Genomic DNA, 19904 nt, shown 5'->3' with positions numbered 1-19904 from the left:
CTTCTTGCGACAACCTGGCTAAAAACCCCCACTCTCAAGCAGATACTGTAGCTTCATTAAGGCTTCCTCATTATGCCTTCTGAGATAACTGAGCTGTCAATACAAGGGAAATTTACTTCTAACCTTTGTTACCCCTAAGAAAAAAAAATAGTTTAAACATTCCTTCACGTGGGCAAAGCTTGGCGACATGCACCTGAACACACAGAGGCTGTAAAGCCTTCCAGCAAAGGGCGAGCAAAATTTCCATACGACCCCACTCGCCTTTCCCAGCCAGGGCTGCTTTACCACGGCGGCATCGCTCCTCCTTCACCGGCCTCCCAGCCACAGCCACCCACCACGTTGCAAGGAACAGGTTCTGCCACCGACAGCTCAGGACATTGGACCAAGTTTGCTGTACCTCAGACTAAGTTCTCATCAGGGAGACACTGACTGCGTCATGCAGAAAGATGCCAGGCAAAGCAGGTGGGAAGCGGCAGCGATGAAAGCCGGGGAGCCCCCTGAAAATGTCCTTGCTCCATCAGCACGAGCATCCCTACCCCTGGCCGCTGGAGAAACCGAAACCCCGCTGATGGACGAGGAAGGGTTAGATAATGAATCTGCAGTGCCCTCCAGTACCCAGCTCTCACCACTGTAACCTGAAAATGCAGAAGGCAGGATGATTCACATCTGGCAAGATCCTAGATTTATTCATATATTTTTAAATTATTTTAGAAGGGACCTCAAAAACTCCATTGTTATTTAAAACCATTTGCACACACGTAATACATTCTCCTACGTCTCCAGTTGGTTTCACAAAAGATGACCCACACCGTGAGATACTGGTGAATCATCGCGGTCACAGGGAGGTGAGCAGGGGCAGATGGTGCAGGGATACCTCCCTGGGACTATCGGCTCCTGGCACAGACAGGGCCAGTCAGCAGAGTAACCGCAGAGTAACGCTCCCATTTCAAGTCCTGCAACTCCACAAAGAAACCTCCCCCCTTCTGGAGGGAGCCCAGAGCGGGGCAGGCAGACCGCACGCCCAGCCTTCCTCCCAGGCTCCTCGGGTTGACTCCGCGCTCCCGGCGCCTTGGCAATATTAAGTTCTTAGGTCTACTTCGTTGCTTGAAAACTGACAATTTTGCTAAAAGACACCCGTGTCCATCTGCCAGATTGCACATCTCCCCAGGAGCTGGTCCTGCAAGCATCGCCCAAGGGCTGGAAGCCGCAGGCTGCCACCAGCACCGTGATAACACTTAATCCCCCAAAACCCAGAGCTCAGCGATCGCCGTGGCCATCCTGCTGGAGACGGCGTGGGCTCTGCCCAGCGCCACTCAGTTTGGTGCCAGATCACCAGTTACAGAGCCACGTTTCACTGTGCAGAGCAAGCAGCCGCTTACGGAAGAGGCGCTGAAGGAAAGCCCTGCGTCCAGGTTGCTCGCCCCAAGGGAGGCGGGCTGAGCTCGGAGCCCCACCGTGCTGAGCAGCTGCCGCTCCAGCAGCAATTCCCAAGAAACCGCCCAAAACCCTGCAGCAGCGTTAGAAAAGAGACATAGAAATTGCTCAGGACGGGGGGGGGAGCATAAAACTTTTCAAAGTAACACACTGAGTTTACTAGAAAAGTTTTTGGTTTATTTTCTGTTTAACATCACAATTCTCCCACAGTTAACATGAGACTTGTCTTCTCTTTTTTTTTTTTTTGTCTCCTCCCCTCTCTGAGGCTTACCAGCGGCTTTCTTGGAAGATCACTCACATGAGAAAGTGCTTCCCATAAACGCAAAGGGTCTCGATACGCACACAAGTCTGCCCCCGATGCTGTACACATTTCCTGTCCTGGGGACATACCACTCAGCCTGGGATTTCCAGTGTTTAACACACTCCAGCTCTTCAAAATTTGTGTGTGTGTGTATATATACCTCCCATTACATTTCTATCTCCCAGTTCTTGTTGCTCCTGCCACAGGGATGAGCCCAACCCTCAGGAACAGGGCTCTGCTTTAAGGAAAACCTGTATCCTTACATGAACTCGGATGCTCCAGCCCAGCTGTGAACACTCCAAGTACCTGATAAACCCAAAGGAGCCCATCCTAGGAAGCAAAAACAGTTTATACAGCACATCTCACTTCAGAGCAGGCTGGGGGACGCGTGCTCAGCAAGGACACGCCGACAGGCCCTGCGCAAGGCGCTGCCACGGGGCTTTCCCGGAGACGGCGGAGCTTGTCCCGTCTGCAGGTCTCGCCCTGCACCAGCTTCGTCGCGGAGCAGGAGGGCCCTGCCTGCTCACGGCTCAGGCATACGTTCGTTTTCCAAGCAACCAAATAACTTTCATCACACACACAAGTTCAGCAGATTTCACAGATAATTCTGTGTTTGCAGCAGTAAACACAAGCCTCTTCTCCCGCTCCTCCCCTTCTTGATCTACAAGCCTCCTCTGTTCCCTCCTCAGCCCCTTTCAAACACCAGATGTTCCATTTAGCTGTAAACCACTATAAAACACAACAAAAGATATGAATGCTATAAAAGGGCCAATTTACTCCCTCCTTCAACAGTATTGAACCGTATGCTTGAAGAGAAAGAGCAAATTTCTTCTACGAGAACCTTTTAACCTTCCCCCTCTCCCCATCTATCACACCCCGCTCACTTGCGGGCAGAGCTAAGCCCGATGCAGGCGAGCGCAGGCAGCTGCCCCACGGCACGGTCCCCGACGGAGCCGGGGCACGGCGCGAAGCTCGCTGCCGAAGGCAGGACCGCGCAGCCCAGAGAGGCGTGAAACCCCTCCGACCTCACCACTGCCACCCTCATCACACCCAACGGCAGCCGTCAGCATCTCCCTTTGCCGAACCAGGTTCGGCACCCGGTCAGCCGTCAGCAGGGACCGGGCGAGCACGGAGCCGCCGCCGCTCCCGACAAGGGCGTGCAGGGCACCGCGCAAGACGGGAGATGCTCCCCAGGTCTAGCACGCCGGGCAGATTTGATCCTGAGAAATCAAGCAGCACCACGGCAAAGAAAAGCTGATTTACAACCGGGTCTCTGCCGCAGGCGGTGCTACAGAGTCTGCTGTCGGGGGAGATCGCTAGATCACACCGCCGAGGAGCCAAACGGGCAGAGCGAGTCAGGATATGACTCAGGCTGGTGGCTTTCCAAGGAGGCGAAGGAGGACCTTCCAGCTGAATCCTTGCTGTCCAGACGAGGCAGGCCCATGGGTTACGAAACAAGAAGAACAGATTTCGCATTACCTCTCGCCACCCAAGCGACGGCGCGTTGGGCGGAGGAGAGGCGACGGACAAGCGGCACCTGTGACGGGCAGGGCTTGCAGCCCTCACACCAGGTGGAAACAACTGCTTCGGGGACTTCAGAAGGAAAGGGCTCCCAGAACTAGAGATGTTCCAAAACACATTTCTGCAGGGCTGGTTAGGCTGGGAAATTTGATGGCCAAAATACTACTACTATTCAGTGACTTCACCTAAAGATAACTGACTTTTTGGGGGTTTTTTTTGGAGCAACAGGGTTTTGAGCCTACACACATTTAGCAGCCTGACCCATCTGCACCCGTATTTCTTCCAATTCTTTCTACAGTGGAGCCCTGGCTTTTGCTAGAGCAAGAACACCCTCTGACACAAGAGGGGAAGACTCAGATGGTCCAGTTACCTATTATAGGTGCACCCCTGTGAAAACCTTTCAGGTCTGGGCATCTTAGCTAAACCTTACCATTAACATGGACTGGACCAAACAGGTCTGAGCCAGTCCAGAACGGGATCCCATCAAATACTCCCAGCAGCAGCCCGAAACACCCGTGAGAATAAGCAGAGCACAACCACGGGGCTCAGCAGTCGCAAGGTCACCGATAAACCCAAGCTATGAGAGACGCGGACAGTGGGGGCTCGAGCAGCCCAGCTTTGCTATGCACGCAGCTACGTACTTTGCTTGCTGGTTTGGCCAACCTCCACCTGCGCTGGGCTGCAGCCAGGCGGGAGAGCCCCAGCCCTGCTGCAAACATGGGAGGCTCCACGCCACCGTGAAGGGTGGAGGGCAAGGAGCGGTTGCATTCGAGTTGTATCATCGGGTGAAGCACAGCCCTGAGCTGCAACCAAAGAAAACATACTGGGGGGGGGAGGGGGGCAAAAAAGGCAGTTTTATTAGAAACAGACCTTTTTCCAGGCTTTTTCTTGAAGGGGAAATACAACACTGGGAAAAGTAATTTCGTTAACGCTGAGTTTGAAGTTGTCAAATGCAGACTGTAATTAGCAGTTACCCTGAAAAAGAAGGTCCGTCCCCTTCCTTATAAAAGCAGCATCGGCGGGCACACAGCTTAGAATAAGCAGGACACATCGCGGGGGTGGCAGGTGAACCCAGGAGGCTGCTGTACAGTGACACGGGAGCCATCCTGAGGGCATGCCCGAATTAGAGCCCCGGGCTAAGAGCGACAGGAGAGCTGGGGTGACTCACTGCAGGCTGGCGGCAGGGACGGGAGCAGCCCTTGCCTGGGGCCAGTGCTCGCCGGAGCGGCACCGGTGACCCCGGGGTGCTGCTCGGGCAGCTGGGCAGACAGATGGACCCAGCACTGACACGAGAGCGAGTCACCCCGATGGAGCACGGAGCAAGTCTCTGGGTGGGATCAGAGATCTGGGAAGCTCTGCTGATGCTGGGAGAGCAGCCACGGGGACTCACCTGAAGATCACTGAGAAGCCAAGGGGTCCAACTGATGTCAAGGGTAGCATGAGGAAGCGGGGGAAAGCTGTGTGCAACTCAACGAAGGTGGATCCCTGCTTTAAAACTATCAAAGCAGAGACAACCTTCACTTCCCGGAGGTGTTGCCAAGCTCACTGTACCTACCTACCTTCACCACCCCTCCACAGTCACCCTCTCCACCCCAACAGGCACACCTTACACGTGCAGTATGCCCCCACCCCAAATCGGTGGGATCCTGGCGCTCCCACCCCAGCTCTGCCCATAGCACCCCAGCAGCCCCAGCCCCTGCTGCTGGGCCACGTGGGATGAACACATTTGAGATTCTAATAAACGCAGGCTTAGGGCGAAATCACGTGGACAAGTATTGCAGGGAAAAAAACCTCAAAACGCTGGAAAAAAGGTTTGTCTCTTTAAGAAGGGACAAAGAAGCGGATCAAAAATTTGCCCTCCGGTCAGTCTGAAGCAACATTTCTGTTAGTGCCAAAAATCAGGTCCCTTCCGACTCCAGATGAGCTGAAGAAAGCGAAGGGTCTGCGGCACCAGCCAGAGGCTCTACACCCACGAGCCATGACACAGGGGGATGGGTCAGTGCCACCCCAACGCTCAACCCTTCAATGTAACCACAGCCCCAGCACACACCTTGCTTGATCTAGCCTCAAATTTCTGCAGCCCTAATTCCTCACCCAACTGCCTCGTTCAAGCACAGCCACAGGAGTCAACTATCACAAGTGCTATCGCCAAAAAATTGCCTGTTTCTCCCGGGAGGGACCAAGCAACAAGGTACCCTGTTGTCTCGGCAGTACGCCCAGCACGAAGGTTGGCCACCAAGAAGGACGGACAGGTCAAGCATTTTTTATGGCTCATCAACGTGCTGCTGAGATAGAAGGCAGCTTCCAAGCCCAACCTGAAAAGCAACCGAGTGGACTGGTTTTTTGGCTTTCTGTTTTTAAAGCCATCTATTCATTCAAGAGTCTGTTCCAGCTAGGTATTTAGCACCGGTATTTAACTCTCATCAATCATTCGGCGGGGGGGGGGGGAAGGTTTTCACTGCTTTTCATGCTTCTTGGCACAACCAGCAGGATCCATCTAACACTTTCTGCCCCCAACAGAATACATATAAGCCTTCAGCTGCAGGTTCAGTTATACCCTACAACCTCGCCAAAGAGCAAGAGAGAGGGTACTACCTCCAGCTAACCCAAGGTTTTAGGGTGCTATTTGACACTCAGGAGGCACGAAGAGGGGCTGGGAAGAAAGAGCTCAACCAGCTCCTATTTCCAAGGAGCTCACGAGATCGGCTGTACAAGACAGAGCACCTTTTTTCCCTTTGTAAAGCTCAGCACATCCGAACGGGAAGTCTCTGAGACACAGTAAACAGTGATATGCAATGAGGCCATTTTTTGTAGCCTTTTTTTGGAACAGAACTCAACTTCAAGAAGCAGAGAGTAAATAAAAAGCCAGAGGACCTGAGCAGGGCCAATCGGAGAGTAGCTGTACAGACCTTGCTCAAACAACGCACCCACCCAGTCAGCTCTGATAATGCTGAATTATTTTTAACTACTATCATGACATATGGAAGTGATTACAAGCATTGTAGCTATAAAGCCGCCAAGTGGCACGTTAAAAAGTCTCAAAGCCTAGTGAATAATTACTGGTACCAGATATACCTGGGGGAAGCAGTTACTACAAGCCACCTGCTCCCAGTTGTCATGGCAAGTGAGTACCTACATCATCAATAAACAGGATTTTGATACCAAATTATTGCCATCTTTCAGAAAAAAAAAGCCAACAGCCATGAACCACCTGACAGTTCTGTCAGGTGTAGGGCATTACACCCATCAACCGAGGGAAATCAGTTGTCTGCGTGGTTCCTCAGTAAGAGCAAAACAGAGGGGTGGGCAGCCAAGTCATCCCGCCAATTACATTTGCTGTGCCTCATCAGTCTCAAGAGCCCTAATAAAACCTCCAGGCACTGCAGACCGAGATGGATTATCTCTAGAGAGACGTCAATATGCTTCAAAATAAGAATCCCTAATGAGCTGACCATTACTGCTAACGTTAAGTCTGTGCACACGCAAATACATTAAATATGTGGCTGCTTCATTTCAAGCATCCAGGAGATTTTGAAGCAAGGGGAAAAAGGAAAAAAAAAATAAAAAAATATTTGGCAGCGTCCAGGCCAATCCTAAAGGAAGGACGAATGCAACATGGTATTAACAGGGCCCTCACCTTACAGCAAACCACACGATCAAGCCCTAGAAGTGCACCAGTGCTTTGGTACAGGTACCAATTTCCATCTGTCTAAATACACAGAGGAATGTCAACGTCACGGCAGATAACGCTGCGATAGCGTGCTCAGCCGGCCAGAGCTGTCAGGACGTGCAGGCTAACGGAGGCTGGTGACACACAGCACTTTCCCCCCCAGAAAGCCACCCGTAGCACCCTGCCACCGCCATCACCCTTCCACCAAAGCTGTCCTCTGAGTCCCGTTTCAGGCAGGGACGCGGGCGCTGGGTGGGAATCTGGTTCAGCGCACACGGGTTATCAGTGACTCAAGCACGAGTGTGGTGGCCGTGCTCCTGCAGTTTCTCCCTGGCTAATTATTGCCAAAGACCCAAGGAAAACAGAGCAGGGCAATGGGAAGACGAGGCAGGAGTTTGGGGGGGGTTATTGCTTTTTTCTTAGCTGTTCTCCCTTGAAGGAGCCCACATTTCCTTCAGCTGCAGAGATTTAGGAGCAGAAACGCTCCTGGAGCCGGGCTGGAGGGCAGAGCGCAGGCTGAGACCCCTTGGCCCCCGCCGCCCCTTGCATGCTGTCTCGCTTTCCCTCGCTGCTTCTCCGGCCCCTGCCATACAAACCCTTTGCCAAGAGGCGTACGTTTCCACATAGCCCTCCACGGCATCACCACAAGTGCCAAGAGGTTGAACCAGGTCTGCTAGACACCAGGGGAATTAAACCGGGGTGCTGGCGTGCCGCCGGAGAAAGGACAGTGACCTGGGGCGCCCTGCAAGCAGCTCCCGAGCCTTCCAGCTTCAGGGATCATTCCTGATCGAGCCCCCACCTGCAAAGGTGGCCAGCACAGCTGATCCAGCCCCCGTGAGGTCTCTGCCCGTACGCCCGAGCAGGGAACAGCCGGGCTCGCCTGAGCTTCCCTACCGACGTCTGTACACGTCTCTGCCAGGAAGGATTCATTTTATCTAAGGCAAATGCAAAAAAAAATTTAAAAAATAAACTTAAAAAAAATAAAACCCACACCACCAAAAAACAACCTCACCCAAATATGCTAATTTTTTATTGCACATATTTTTTATGCCTCACCATGCTGAAACGCAAGTGAAGAGTCACTGAATTTGTATTTGACCAGAGATTTAACAAAATTATGATTCAAATCTAATTACTGATGAAAATCCAAAGCTCAGAGATCTCCATCTTACTCACAAAGGGAGTTTGGGATGCAAGAGTGGCTGTACCACAGTGCCAGAGGACTGGAAATCCGTGCCAGCTAGAGGGGAACGGGGAGAGACGCGGGGTTCTGGAGACGGCTCCGTGCAGGGATGGGGGAGAAATGCTGCACTGGGAGTTGTGCACAGGGGGAGGGGGTTGCAAGCCCGAGGGGTGCTGCATCTGCTCACATTCGCAAATAAACATGTCCTTTGCATCACACACTCTCAGCTGGCTGGAAAACCAGCTTGAATTACACCCCCTAAAATCCAATCATGGTAATAGACATAATGATCAATAAGTACCGAGGGCAAGTACACGCATCCCACTTCCCAACTCTCCAGAAACGGCCTCTACCGCAAAAGCAATTAGCAGAAATGAAGTTTTAGTCTGGGCTCATCAAAACTGGCCTCACATCCACTAACTCTCAGAAGAGAGCTGGGCCTTAAGACTTGTTTCCCTGCTTATTTTGTTAGTCACTGCAGAGGTTCAGTAGCTTTGGGTCATCCCACCCCGCCAGGCGCCGCCACGTGCCGGACTTGGGTCTCTGGAATTGAGCACGAAAATAAAGCAAACTTGAGGTCGCAGCCTGGTGAAGCTATTTTACTATTTATTTAAACATCAAGCAGTAGCATCAGGTAGTAAACCACTGCTGTGTGGCCAGCCTGGCCATTTCACCAGCCCGGTTTCCCTGCTGAACCAGCACAGGAAGGTTTTAGGAGGACGGGGACACCAGGTCACCCCTCCACAGCAGGAGCACAAACCCCTGCGGCGCCAACGGCGCTGCAAACAGGACCTGATGCTCTAACCTCACCACGCAGCACACCTTCAAAGGCTGCACGTAAAAACAAATCAGCATGGAGGGGGATAAAAAAAAAAACCACCAACTCAAACACACAACAGTGTCTGGATCTTAAAGCATTTCTTTGCAGAGAGATGTGATTTCACCTCTGGCCTTTGAAACGATGCTCACCTCGGGCAAAAATCTGTTTCTCATTACACACCTGCACAACCCCATTTAATTCACCGAGAAAGGTGGATGACAGAATATCACTGGGTGTTTCAAGTCTAGCACAAGTGTCTTGCCCCCTGGCATTTTGACTGAATAATAATAATAATTAAAAAAATATTCTCTCTGTAGGAAGGCAGGCGGCTGGTCAGCCAGCCCAGCCAGTCAGGCAAATGTGCATTTATCATCAAAAACAACCTCTGAAGTTTCTAGGCACACTCTGTCTCGCACATCCCTACGCCCGTGTCCGAACGCATTGCAGCTGTGTGACAAAGATGGGTTCCTACATTCTTCTTCTGCAATTCAGCCCAGAGAGACCAAACTGCTCCCCGAGAGCCGCAGCGAGGCTGAGGCATCGCAGGGACGTTTGTCCGACCCTGGCTCCCAGACCCCCTTCCTCTCTCCTCCCCAGGTTGCCAGCGCTGCCGATGCAAAAAGTTAAAGAGCAGCAAGATGCCTCCTGTCTTTAGCTACCCTGGGGGAGAAGCCAGATGCGCAAATTCAGGCACTGCCAGAGGAACACCAAATAGGTAAGAGCAAGTATAAAGACTCGAGTCTAGATCAATTTGGGTCCCATCCCAGCCAAGGACCAGCATCAGCCGTGCCGCAGCCTCGCTCTGCACGTCCCCGTGGGCTCAGCTCTGCCGGTCTGCTCCGACAGCCACGTTCTCACGGAGGTGACCACCCAAACCAACCGATTCAGCCAGTTTCCTTCGTGCTCCTCCTAAAGCCAGGAAAGCAGCCAGGTGAGGTAGGCAGAAAGCAGTTTTATGAAGGACAGCTGGGCTGTAAGCTCTCACCTCCAACGAGCAACACCTGCCTCGGCAAGAGCCTCCTTTCCAAACTACCACTGGGATCTTCCCTAGACCGCAGCTGCCATTTTTAAACCCATTCTTAATTCCCCACAGGGCAAATATTGAACCAAAATTAGGTTTGTAGGGCTATAATATTTCCTTAAAAGAAAAAGATGCATCGCATGCCATTCTCAGCGTGTTCTAAGAAAGCGCTAGTCCCTGCACAGCTCCCGTGCGAGAGTTTATATTTGGAAACGTCAGTTTGTACGGAAGACAGTTTGATCAGTTTGTAGCCTGGGAAGCCGGGAGGAAATCTCACGGCTTTGTCTCACCCTGGGAAGGGGCATCAGTACGTGTTGTTATTTACTCTGCACCAACCCGAGAGCTGACGCTGGCTGGTTTTCACCCTGCAGCTGGGGCTTCTCGCCCCGGCGCTTTGCAGGGTCGAGGTCTCTGCCTCTGCAAGCGAGCAGCGACGTCCTCGCCGAGCTCACGTGCGCGCAGCAAAACGCGCTCCGCTCCCCGACGCGCCGTGTTTCAGGGCCCAGCGCCTCGCAGGGGAGCTCCCGGCTGTCCTCACCCAAGGCAGCTCCCCCCAGCACAGGGGGTTACGTCCTGCTGGGCCGAGGAGGCCGAACTGACGAAAACCCACCATCGCCCTGGAACAAAACTCCGGTGGAAGAAGGGAAAGGCACTTGCCGGATAAGCAGCGTGCTTGCACAGCACGGATCCAGAACTCACGTTAACATTATACATTATTTATCTTTGAATGCTTGAGTAAAGTTAAGCAGAGTCTCACATGCCCTCACTACCAGGAAATTTCCCTCTCTTTTCACCAATAAAACCTGTTGTTGTTCAAAAACAGAAGACGCGTTATCTGCCCGCTGGTCACCACAGGGGCTGCCGGGGAGGGAGGGCAAAGTACCCCCTCTCATTTGTTTCTAATTGATTTCACTTCCCAATTCCCATGCAAATGCCGCGCAGCTCAGCTTGCAAAAACATAAGCAGAGCGTTTAAACCCAAAACAACCAGAGCTGATTTGTTTTTCCCTGTTTGTTTAAGCCTGCTTCCACCAAAACAACCAGAAATTGGAAACACTCCTTCCAAGCAGGGAGCCCTGCGGCGCTGAGCTCCCGGCCCCGGCAGCCGCGACGGGAGCGGCGCGGCCGGGGGAGCCGGGCAGGCCCGAGCGGAGCTGGGGGGTCGCTGGACCCAGGCCCGAGGCACCCACCGCCCCGGAGCAGCTCCTGCCCCCAGGGACGGATGGACAGATGGACAGGCACCCCGCGGCCGCGCTCCCTGCCCAGCCGGGCTTGGGCAGGCTTGCAGAACACCATGGTTTGAGTGGGTTGGGTTTTTCTTTTTTTAATTTATTTGCTTACTTTGCATTTAATCTTCCAAAAGTTTTGCCCTCAAGGCCAGCACCCTCCCAGCACCGCCTGCTCCCCCAGAGCATCGAAGCCGAACTAGTGCCTCGTTAAAAACCCCGACGTGATCCCATCTCCCCCTCCGAGCCGTATGATTTGCTTTTGTGTCGCGGTGACCGTGGGCAGGAGGGGGGGATCTTTCCCTCTTTCCTGGGGTGCCTTTTTTTTTTCCCTCTGCCCCCAGAGCCCTTTCCCGGCTGCGAGAAACCGGGGGCTGAAGATTGGGGAGGGGGGACTGAAGGGGTTGGGGGGGGGGCTGAAGATCGGGGAGGGGGGGGCCGAAGGGCAGTCTGGGGGGGGCTGAAGAGCGGGGAGGGGAGGCTGAAGGGCAGTTTAGGGGAGGGGGGCTGACGATTGAGGAGGCTGAAGAGCACCTGGGGGGGAAGCTGAAGCAGACGGTCCCCACGCCCCCCCTCCCAAACCCGCTCGCCTTCACGCATCCCACCAAGTTTTACAAGAGCAACACCCGCATGCAGGGAAGCGTGGGTGCTCGTGGGGTGTCCCCCCACTCACCCACCCACCCCGTCCCCTCCTACCTGGGACATCTGGGGCCTGAAGTTGATGTCCTTGAGGTCGATGGAGCCGGGGGAGAGGTTGTGGAGCAGCTGGCAGAGCAGCACCCCGTCCCGCAGCGCCTGGGCCAGGTCGAAGACCACCGCCGAGGGCCAGACCACCCGGTGGTTGGGGGGCAAAACTTTGCAGTCGATGAGCCAGCGGCCGCACTGCCGCCACTCCTCCATGGCCGCGGTCCGACGGGGCCGCCGCCCCGCTCGCACGCCCGCCCGGCCTTCCTCCTCCTCCTCCTCCTCCTCCTCCTCCTCCTCGCCGCTCAGGGGCAGCGGGCGGCTGCCCGGGGGGCTGCTTCGCACCGCGGCTCCGCGCTACCGCCCCGCTCCATCGCCGCCCGCCGCCCGGGGAAGCATCGCTCCGCGCCGGGGCTCTGCGGAGGAGGAGGAGGAAGGAGGAGGAGGAGGAGGAGGAGGAGGAGGAGGAAGGGGGGCGGCGCAGAGTTTTCCGGCGGAGGGCTGCCCCTGCCCCCGCTGCGGCCCCACCGCCTCGGCCGGGGTTAGGCGCGCCGCATCCTCCCGCGAACAAAGCCGGGATGGGGGGCGGGGGGGGGTACGGGACGTGGAGGGGACACCCCGAAACCGGGCACCGCGGGGCTGCCCCCGCACCAACTTCGTTCCCCTTTGCCCCGAGGAGAACTTGCAGCCGGGGGGGGCCCCACCTGCGCTGGGGGTGGGGGTGAGGGTGGGAGCCTTCCCCCCCCCCACCGGCAGGCGGGAGGAGCTCCCGGTCCGCCCCCGCCGCCCCTTTGTCTGCGGGAGCCCGGGCTCGGCGCGGCCGGGAGCGGGGGGGGCCCAACGCCGACGGCGCTTTTCCCCCCAATTATTTCCTTTTTTTCCCTTTATTTCCCCCCCCCCCCGCCCCGCACCCCTTTGCATCCCCTCGCTCCCTCCTCCCGCCGCCACTTCTATCCCTGCACCGTGCCGAGTCCTGGTGCTGCATCAACCCCGCCGGCCCCGGGAGGCAGAGCTGCCTCCCCTACTTTGCAACCGGGGTGTGTGTGTGTCCCGTGTCCCGCCCCCCCCCCACGGGACCCCCGTGCTCCCCTGCAGGGCCCCGGCTGGCCGGGGGCAGCGGCAGCGGCAGGAGCCGGCCCGGGGCTGCTCAGCCTCCCGCTGCCCCCACGCACAACCCCCAGCTTTGTCTGACCCGCACTTCCCGCTCTTCACCTCGTGTTTGGGCTGCAAATAGTGCAGGGGAGATGTTTAACCCAAACAAGCTATCGTATTGCTTGACTTTCAAACACCAAGACAACTCCTATAATTAATTACCAGTGTATTTATTAAAACCCTCAACTCTCAGCCATTAACTCCTTGGCAGCAAACTCCTGAAAAATCTCTGATTTTCACTGGTGGCTTCCATCCAAATCAAGCAGAGTTTAGAACAGCCTCTTTTCAAATCTGTTCTGAGTTTTCTTCCGAGATCCTCTCCCCAGAGTTTGTCGATTAATTTCCAGCCTGGCTTTCCAGATAGCCAAAACCGGAAGCCGAGACTGGGACGAAGGGAAGCTATTAACCTGGATGTCAAACAAATGCAATGCTAATCTCTTCCAAATGTAGCCAAGCGGAGATAAAGGAGAAGGAGCGACTCTACTGGCGGGATCCTTCTGATCCTTCATTTGCAATGTAGGAAGGAGGATCCCTCCAAAGAATGAAAAACAATTGTTTAATATTCCAAGGAAAGTTTGGTAGATGCTTTTTTTTTAATTAAGAAGGCAATTCTTTTAGCCTGATGTGCTGGCGCTCGATGTGTTTCGGGTCCGGCTGGGTGCAATGCCCTGGCGGGGCAGGGTAAGGGAGTATGATCCGTGGGGGTGCAGCGTCCCTGTGCCCCAGCCCCACAGTCACAGCTACCCCCTCTCCTGGGTGCATTCAGGAGCGTGCTGCTTTCAGTCCGCGGCTCCCCATACCCAGCCGAGGTGATTTCTCAGCATAACTTTCTCATTCTTTTGGTTCTTCACAAAGCTTTTCTTTCTGGCTGCCCGCTAGGTCTCCACCAGCACCCCCTGGGCAGGAATCACAAGGCTACTGGAAGGAGTGGAGTCCTGCCAGGGATAATTTTGGTTGACTGCGTACTAGTCTGTCTCGCGAGGTCAGGTCTGTAGGTAGAGGACAACAGAGGAGTTTATTATATGTGTATAATTAAAGCTGCCAGCTACAGCCTGGCTTTTTTACTGCGTAATAAAAAGCGTACTTGGCCCCTGAACACTTAGGAACAATCACTGCAGCTGCAAAGCCAGCCTCTGCGTGGGAGGTGTTGAAGCAAGTACGCTTCTCACCTACCTCTGCAACCATCAGAACGGCCAATGGCAGAGATTATTTCTGATGGCAGCAAAGAAAACCCCCAAACCTGTAGGGCAAGGCTCAGTGAGAGCATATATCCTGCGCACACGCCTGCGGGCTGCCAGTTGCAGGTTATTCGAATGTCCTGAAAGAGGACGGGGTGGAGGCACCTACAGCTAAAAGGGACCTTGCATAACTTAAAAGGGGTTGAATTTTGTGCTAGAGCTGGTGCTCACCTTTCCTGCCCCTTGGCGCTGCTGGGAATGACAGGCAGGGAAGGACAGCCGGCCACGGAAGGACAGACAGCCTCCAGGGCTGAGGCTGCTGACCCACAGGCAGAGGCTGACACTACCCTCTGCTGGGGACCGAGCGTGGAGCTTCTCGCCGCTAAGTGGCTTCGCTCTCTGCGCTCTCATCGCCTTCTCGCAGGAGAGCAGCCTGGGAGGTGACTCAGTGCACGAGAAAGGTACCGGCAGAAGGAACACTATGGTTTTTCATCCCGAAATCCTCACTAACTAGATACAAGGAGGCTGGCAGGCAGCGCCTGCCGGGGGGCAGCAGGCAGCCGCCGCAGCCTGGGCCCCGTAGCAGAGGGGGTGTCAGGGGGTACATGGCTGGCGAAGTGGCGGCTGTTTGGGATGTAACAGAGCTGCTTGGGAACACCACAGCCCAGCACAGAGCAGGGAAAAGTAGTTGAGAAAGAGAAAGAGGAAAGAGGAGAGAGAAAGAGAAGAGAGAAGGAGAGGAGAGAGAGAAAGAGAGAAAGAGAGAAAGAGAGAAAGAGAGAAAGAGAGAAAGAGAGAGAGAAAGAGAGAAAAGAGAGAAAGAGAGAAAGAGAGAGAGAGAGAGAAGAGAGAAAGAGAGAAAGAGAGAAAGAGAGAAAGAGAGAAAGAGAGAAAGAGAGAAAGAGAGAGAGAAAGAGAGAAAGAGAGAAAGAGAGAGAGAAAGAGAGAGAGAAAGAGAGAAAGAGAGAGAAGAGAGAAAGAGAGAAAGAGAGAAAGAGAGAGAGAGAAGAGAGAAAGAGAAAAAAGAGAGAGAGAAAGAGAGAAAGAGAGAAAGAGAGAGAGAAAGAGAGAGAGAAAGAGAGAAAGAGAGAAAGAGAGAAAGAGAGAAAGAGAGAAAGAAGAGAGAAAGAGAGAGAGAAAGAGAGAAAGAGAGAAAGAGAGAAAGAGAGAAAGAGAGAAAGAGAGAGAAGAGAGAAAGAGAGAGAGAAAGAGAGAAAGAGAGAAAGAAAGAAAAGAAAAGAAAAGAAAAGAAAAGAAAAGAAAAGAAAAGAAAAGAAAAGAAAAGAAAAGAAAAGAAAAGAAAAGAAAAGAAAAGAAAGAAAAGAAAAGAAAAGAAAAGAAAAGAAAAGAAAAGAAAAGAAAAGAAAAGAAAAGAAAAGACAAGACATCTCAAATGCACAAACACGTGCAAGGAGACCGTACCTTGCAAATCAGCTAAAACATACCTGGGAAATGGCCACATTTCACAGCAAAGTGTATTTTCTGTCATGTTTGGTGTTGCTCTTGGGAGAAGAGCTGGCTCCCCGGTCAGCCACCACGCTGCCTCTTTGGAGCAGCCATCTGAAAATATCCCTTAAATACAAGGGCCATAGCGGCACGAAATCCCCACTTGGAGCCAGGCAGCGTGTGTGGATTGCCATTGCCACCTTCTGGATCAGACCAAGCGTGCACCAGCCTGTCCCAAGCCCGCTGCTGGCTGCCAGCAGCCCAGCGGACCTCTGTCTCCAGCTGGAGCCAGGGTGCCCGGGGCAGGAGCGTCACACAGAGCAGCTGAGCGCGCCTACCCGTGCGGCCTGCGTGCCAGCACGCCCTCGGATTTTGTGATCTCCTTTCACCAACTATTTTAGGAAACCTGCGCGAGTCAGAACCCGGCAAACACGCCGCGCGGCTGCAGCGCTCGCTCGATCCGTCGCTGAGGGACAGATCACGCAGCTACCGAAGCGCTGCCGTATTAAACCACTGACACTCACTGGGTACAGGCAATAATTCTCTGCCTGGCTCATCTACTGCTGGAAACGCCTGACCTACCTGCCCAGACAACTTGTACCCTGGAACAGTCATTGCAATTATCCCCCCGCTAACGGCCCTGCTCTCCTGCCGGGAGAGCTCATGCCTTCTCCCCTACCCCCAGGCACGCCGCCTCCCAGAGCAGGCGATGCAGGTTACTGCCTGCCGCCGCCGTGTTAGAGGGCAGGAAAATCAGCCTGGTGCAGCTCGACGCTGGCAGGAGGGGTGAACTGGATTCTCTTCTTGTACTGGTGCAATGGGAGCAGTCACCCAAAAATCTTCTTTGTTTAGCCTGGAAAAAGGTAGCGTCTGAGCGCAGCTCTGCTGGAAAAGGGCTCTCGAGCCGGGTGCCAAGGAGGCAGAGCCAGCACCTTCCTGGGCTTTTCTCTGTGGAAGAGTCTCATCACAAGCACAAGAAGGACATGGGCCTGTTGGAGAGGGTCCGGAGGAGGCCACAAAAATGCTCTGAGGGCTGGAGCCCCTCTGCTGCGAGGCCAGGCTGGGAGAGCTGGGGTTGTTCAGCCTGGAGAAGAGAGGGCTGTGGGGAGACCTTATTGTGGCCTTCCAGTGCTTGAAGGGGGACTAGAGGAAGGATGGGGGCAACCTCTTTAGCAGGGCCTGTTGTGACAGGACAAGGGGTGATGGTTTTAAACTAGAGGTGGGGAGATTTAGACTGGTTATAAGGAAAAAATGTTTTACTATGAGGGTGGTGAAACCCTGGCCCAGGTTGCCCAGAGAGGTGGGAGATGCCCCATCCCTGGAGACATTCAAGCTCAGGTTGGACGGGGCTCTGAGCAACCTGATCTAGTCAAAGATGTCCCTGCTCACTGCGGGGGGTTGGACTGGATGGGCTCTAAAGGCCCCTTCCAACCCAAACCCTTCTATGATTCTATGATTTATGGGGCCCGTGATGCCCCAGCTGTGCTGAACACAAATAACACCCTCTTCCCATCACCATCATCACAGTGCCGGGCCAGCCTCACCCGCCAGCCTTCCTCCACCAGACTCCACCCCAACAGCTTTCCCATCAAAATCAAATTCACCTAAAGCGTATCAGTCCTAAGGAGCCGCGTAAGGAGATCACCCAGCCCAGCCCCGACTGCAGCCGTGTTTGACACAGAGGCAAGGCCTGAGGCAGCTCATGGGGAAGCAAAGCAGGTACAGAGATTTCCTTGGAGGAAGGAGGAGAGGAACTAACCATTGGCTGGGCAGCACCAGGGTTTCACCTCATCCGTGCCACTGCTGCTGCTTCCAAGGTTTATTTGGGAAGGATCCTGTTGGACTCAGGGCAAAGGGTCGAGTGGACGGTCACAGACAGTTGTTGGCTTTCCAAGGTCCGCAGCTTCCAGTCCTTCTTCTTGCCTTATCTTGGCAACGTAACCACTCCACTTACCGGCTGCTTCTGGTACGCTCCGAGTTTGATGATGACGGGACCGGTAATTTTTCAGAGAGCGCCAAGACGCCTCAGCCGTGCCAAAAAGGTAAATCTAGTTCCACCAAATGATTTTGCATTTTGCTCTGCAGCTTCCACAAGGTGGGGCCCGGGCTGGCTCCTGCGTGCTGGCGGGAGGCGGGTTGAGCAGCAAAGTCAACATTCTAATAGTGTATTAATTCCTCTTTTTTTTTTTCTTACTTCCCCCTTCGTTGTGTTTGGTCTAAAACTTCTGGGAACGCGGAATTGCGGCGTGCCTTCTATCCGACAGGAGTAAACCACGGCGTCGTGTGTCCACGAAGGGCAAGCGGAACGGCAGCAGCGGCGGGAGTAGCTCTGCAACAGATAAGTGTATCGGGCCTTTAACGGGAGATTAGATGGCGCTGCATTCACAGGAGATAAGAGGATTGAGAGCTTAAATTTAGCATCATCAGAAAAAGAATAAGCCTCACAGCTCTCTTCAAAACATATTTCCTACTCTGCTTGCCACGGGAGAGTCGGGCTAAGGAAACGCGTCGGAGCAGACGGTGGTGACGAGCGGAGGTAGAGGAGGTGCTGCTCAGGCACGCTGCTCTTCCACGCAGTCCACCCGATAGCTGGACGGCTGTCACAGCGTGTTCCCGACCTGCCTTCAGCCCGCGACGGGCACTCACCTGAGAAACCGAAGGGGTATAAAGGGTATCATGCATCCTCCCAGCACAATCGGCCGCTACACCGGTCACCCACCAGAAGACTGGGCAGCGACACGCCCTGCCTGGGCTGTAAATCCCAGGGCTGGGACCCGCGCCGGTACCTGCAGCAGCAAGGAGAGCCACCCTCCCAAGGGCAGTGGCACAGGGTGGGCAACAGCAGGCGCCCCCAGTTCAGCCCCAGTGCTCCCACCTACAATGTCACAGGCTCAGCGCGCCCAGGGCTCGGTGTCCCTTTGACACGCTTTGGGCGCCTACAGGGTGCTGACACCCGTGGGACCCACGTGCCCAGTATGGGGAGCCCCACTGCCGTGCCCCGGACCCACGCACCCCACTCAGGGTGCTCCACTGTTGCACCCCAGACCCATGCAGCCCACTCAGGGAGCCCCACCGCCATACCCCAGACCCACGCACCCCACTCGGGGTGCTCCACTGTTGCACCCCAGACCCATGCAGCCCACTCTGGGAGCCCCACCGCCATACCCCAGACCCACGCACCCCACTCAGGGTGCTCCACTGTTGCACCCCAGACCCATGCAGCCCACTCAGGGAGCCCCACCGCCATACCCCAGACCCATGCACCCCACTCAGGGTGCTCCACTGTTGCACCCCAGACCCATGCAGCCCACTCTGGGAGCCCCACTGCCATACCCCAGACCCACACACCCTACTCGGGAGCCCATCGCTGTACCCCCAGACCCACGCACCCCACTCAGGGTGCTCCACTGCCGTACCCTGGACCCACACACCTGGCGTGGGAGCCCCGCTGCCATGCCCCAGACCCATGCACCCACTCGGGGAACCCACTGCCGTGCCCAGACCCACGCAGCCTGCTCGAGCAGGGTGCTCCATTATTGTACCACGGACCCACAGACCCCACTCGGGAGCCCCACTGTTGTACCCCACACCCACGCACCCCGCTTGGGGAGTCCCACCGCTCGGCCCGGCCCCACGCACCCCACTCAGGGAGCCCCACCACCGTACCCCAGCCCCACTCGGAGCCCCACAGCCGTACCCCGGCCCCACGCACCCCCCTCGCACCCCCCCGCCCGGCGCGGCCCTGGCTCCTCCCGCCATGATGCGCTCGGGAGGCGCCGCCGCGGCTGCTCCGCCGAGCGGCGCCGGGGCCGGGCCGGGCCGGGCCGGGCAGCGCAGGCACGGTGGGGCCGGGCGAGGGGCGGGGGGCGAGGGGCGGGGGGTGCAGGGGGCCCCCGGGAGGCCCCTGGGGGTGGGGGGTGCCCCGCGGGGCGCGCGCAGCGGGCAGGAGGGTGCAGGAACCCACCCGGGGCTGGGGGGGGAGCGTGGGCGGGTGTGCGGGGCCGATGGAAGGGGTCGGGGGGCTCTGCGGGAGGTGGGGGGCACGGTGTGCCGGGAGAGGGGACCCCGCAGGGTAGGGACCCCCGCTGCCAGGCCCTGGGGTGACCCTCGCTGTGCCCCCCCCCCCCCCCCCAGGTTGAAGCCCTGAAGCGATGCTGTCAGGAGGAGCCGGTACCCCAGCTCGGGTACCGAAACCGGGGCTGGAGGCAGCATCTTCTCCTGCATCCCCGAGTACGTGACACTCGGCTCCGTCCATTGGTCTGGCAGCAG

At 55.6% G+C, this 19904-nt stretch overlaps 1 protein-coding gene across 2 annotated transcripts in view; it reads right to left on the bottom strand.

The window, feature by feature from the left end:
* Positions 1–12548, bottom strand: part of VAV2 (vav guanine nucleotide exchange factor 2) — a 153981-nt gene extending 141433 nt beyond the window's left edge. The window contains exon 1 of one of the 2 annotated variants that reach the window (XM_064468486.1): positions 11872–12548. In XM_064468486.1, the coding sequence (XP_064324556.1) occupies positions 11872–12075 (204 nt within the window). In that variant the 5' untranslated portion in view covers positions 12076–12548. The remainder of the gene's footprint in view (positions 1–11871) is intronic. The other variant, XM_064468484.1, reaches the window with a different exon arrangement.
* Positions 12549–19904: the final 7356 nt, after the last annotated feature.

The sequence above is a fragment of the Phalacrocorax carbo genome, chromosome 18 (genome assembly GCF_963921805.1).
Source record: "Phalacrocorax carbo chromosome 18, bPhaCar2.1, whole genome shotgun sequence".
Lineage (NCBI taxonomy): Eukaryota > Metazoa > Chordata > Aves > Suliformes > Phalacrocoracidae > Phalacrocorax > Phalacrocorax carbo.
The sequence above is the reverse complement of the archived record's forward strand: the minus strand, read 5'-3'. Positions and strand labels throughout refer to the sequence as shown.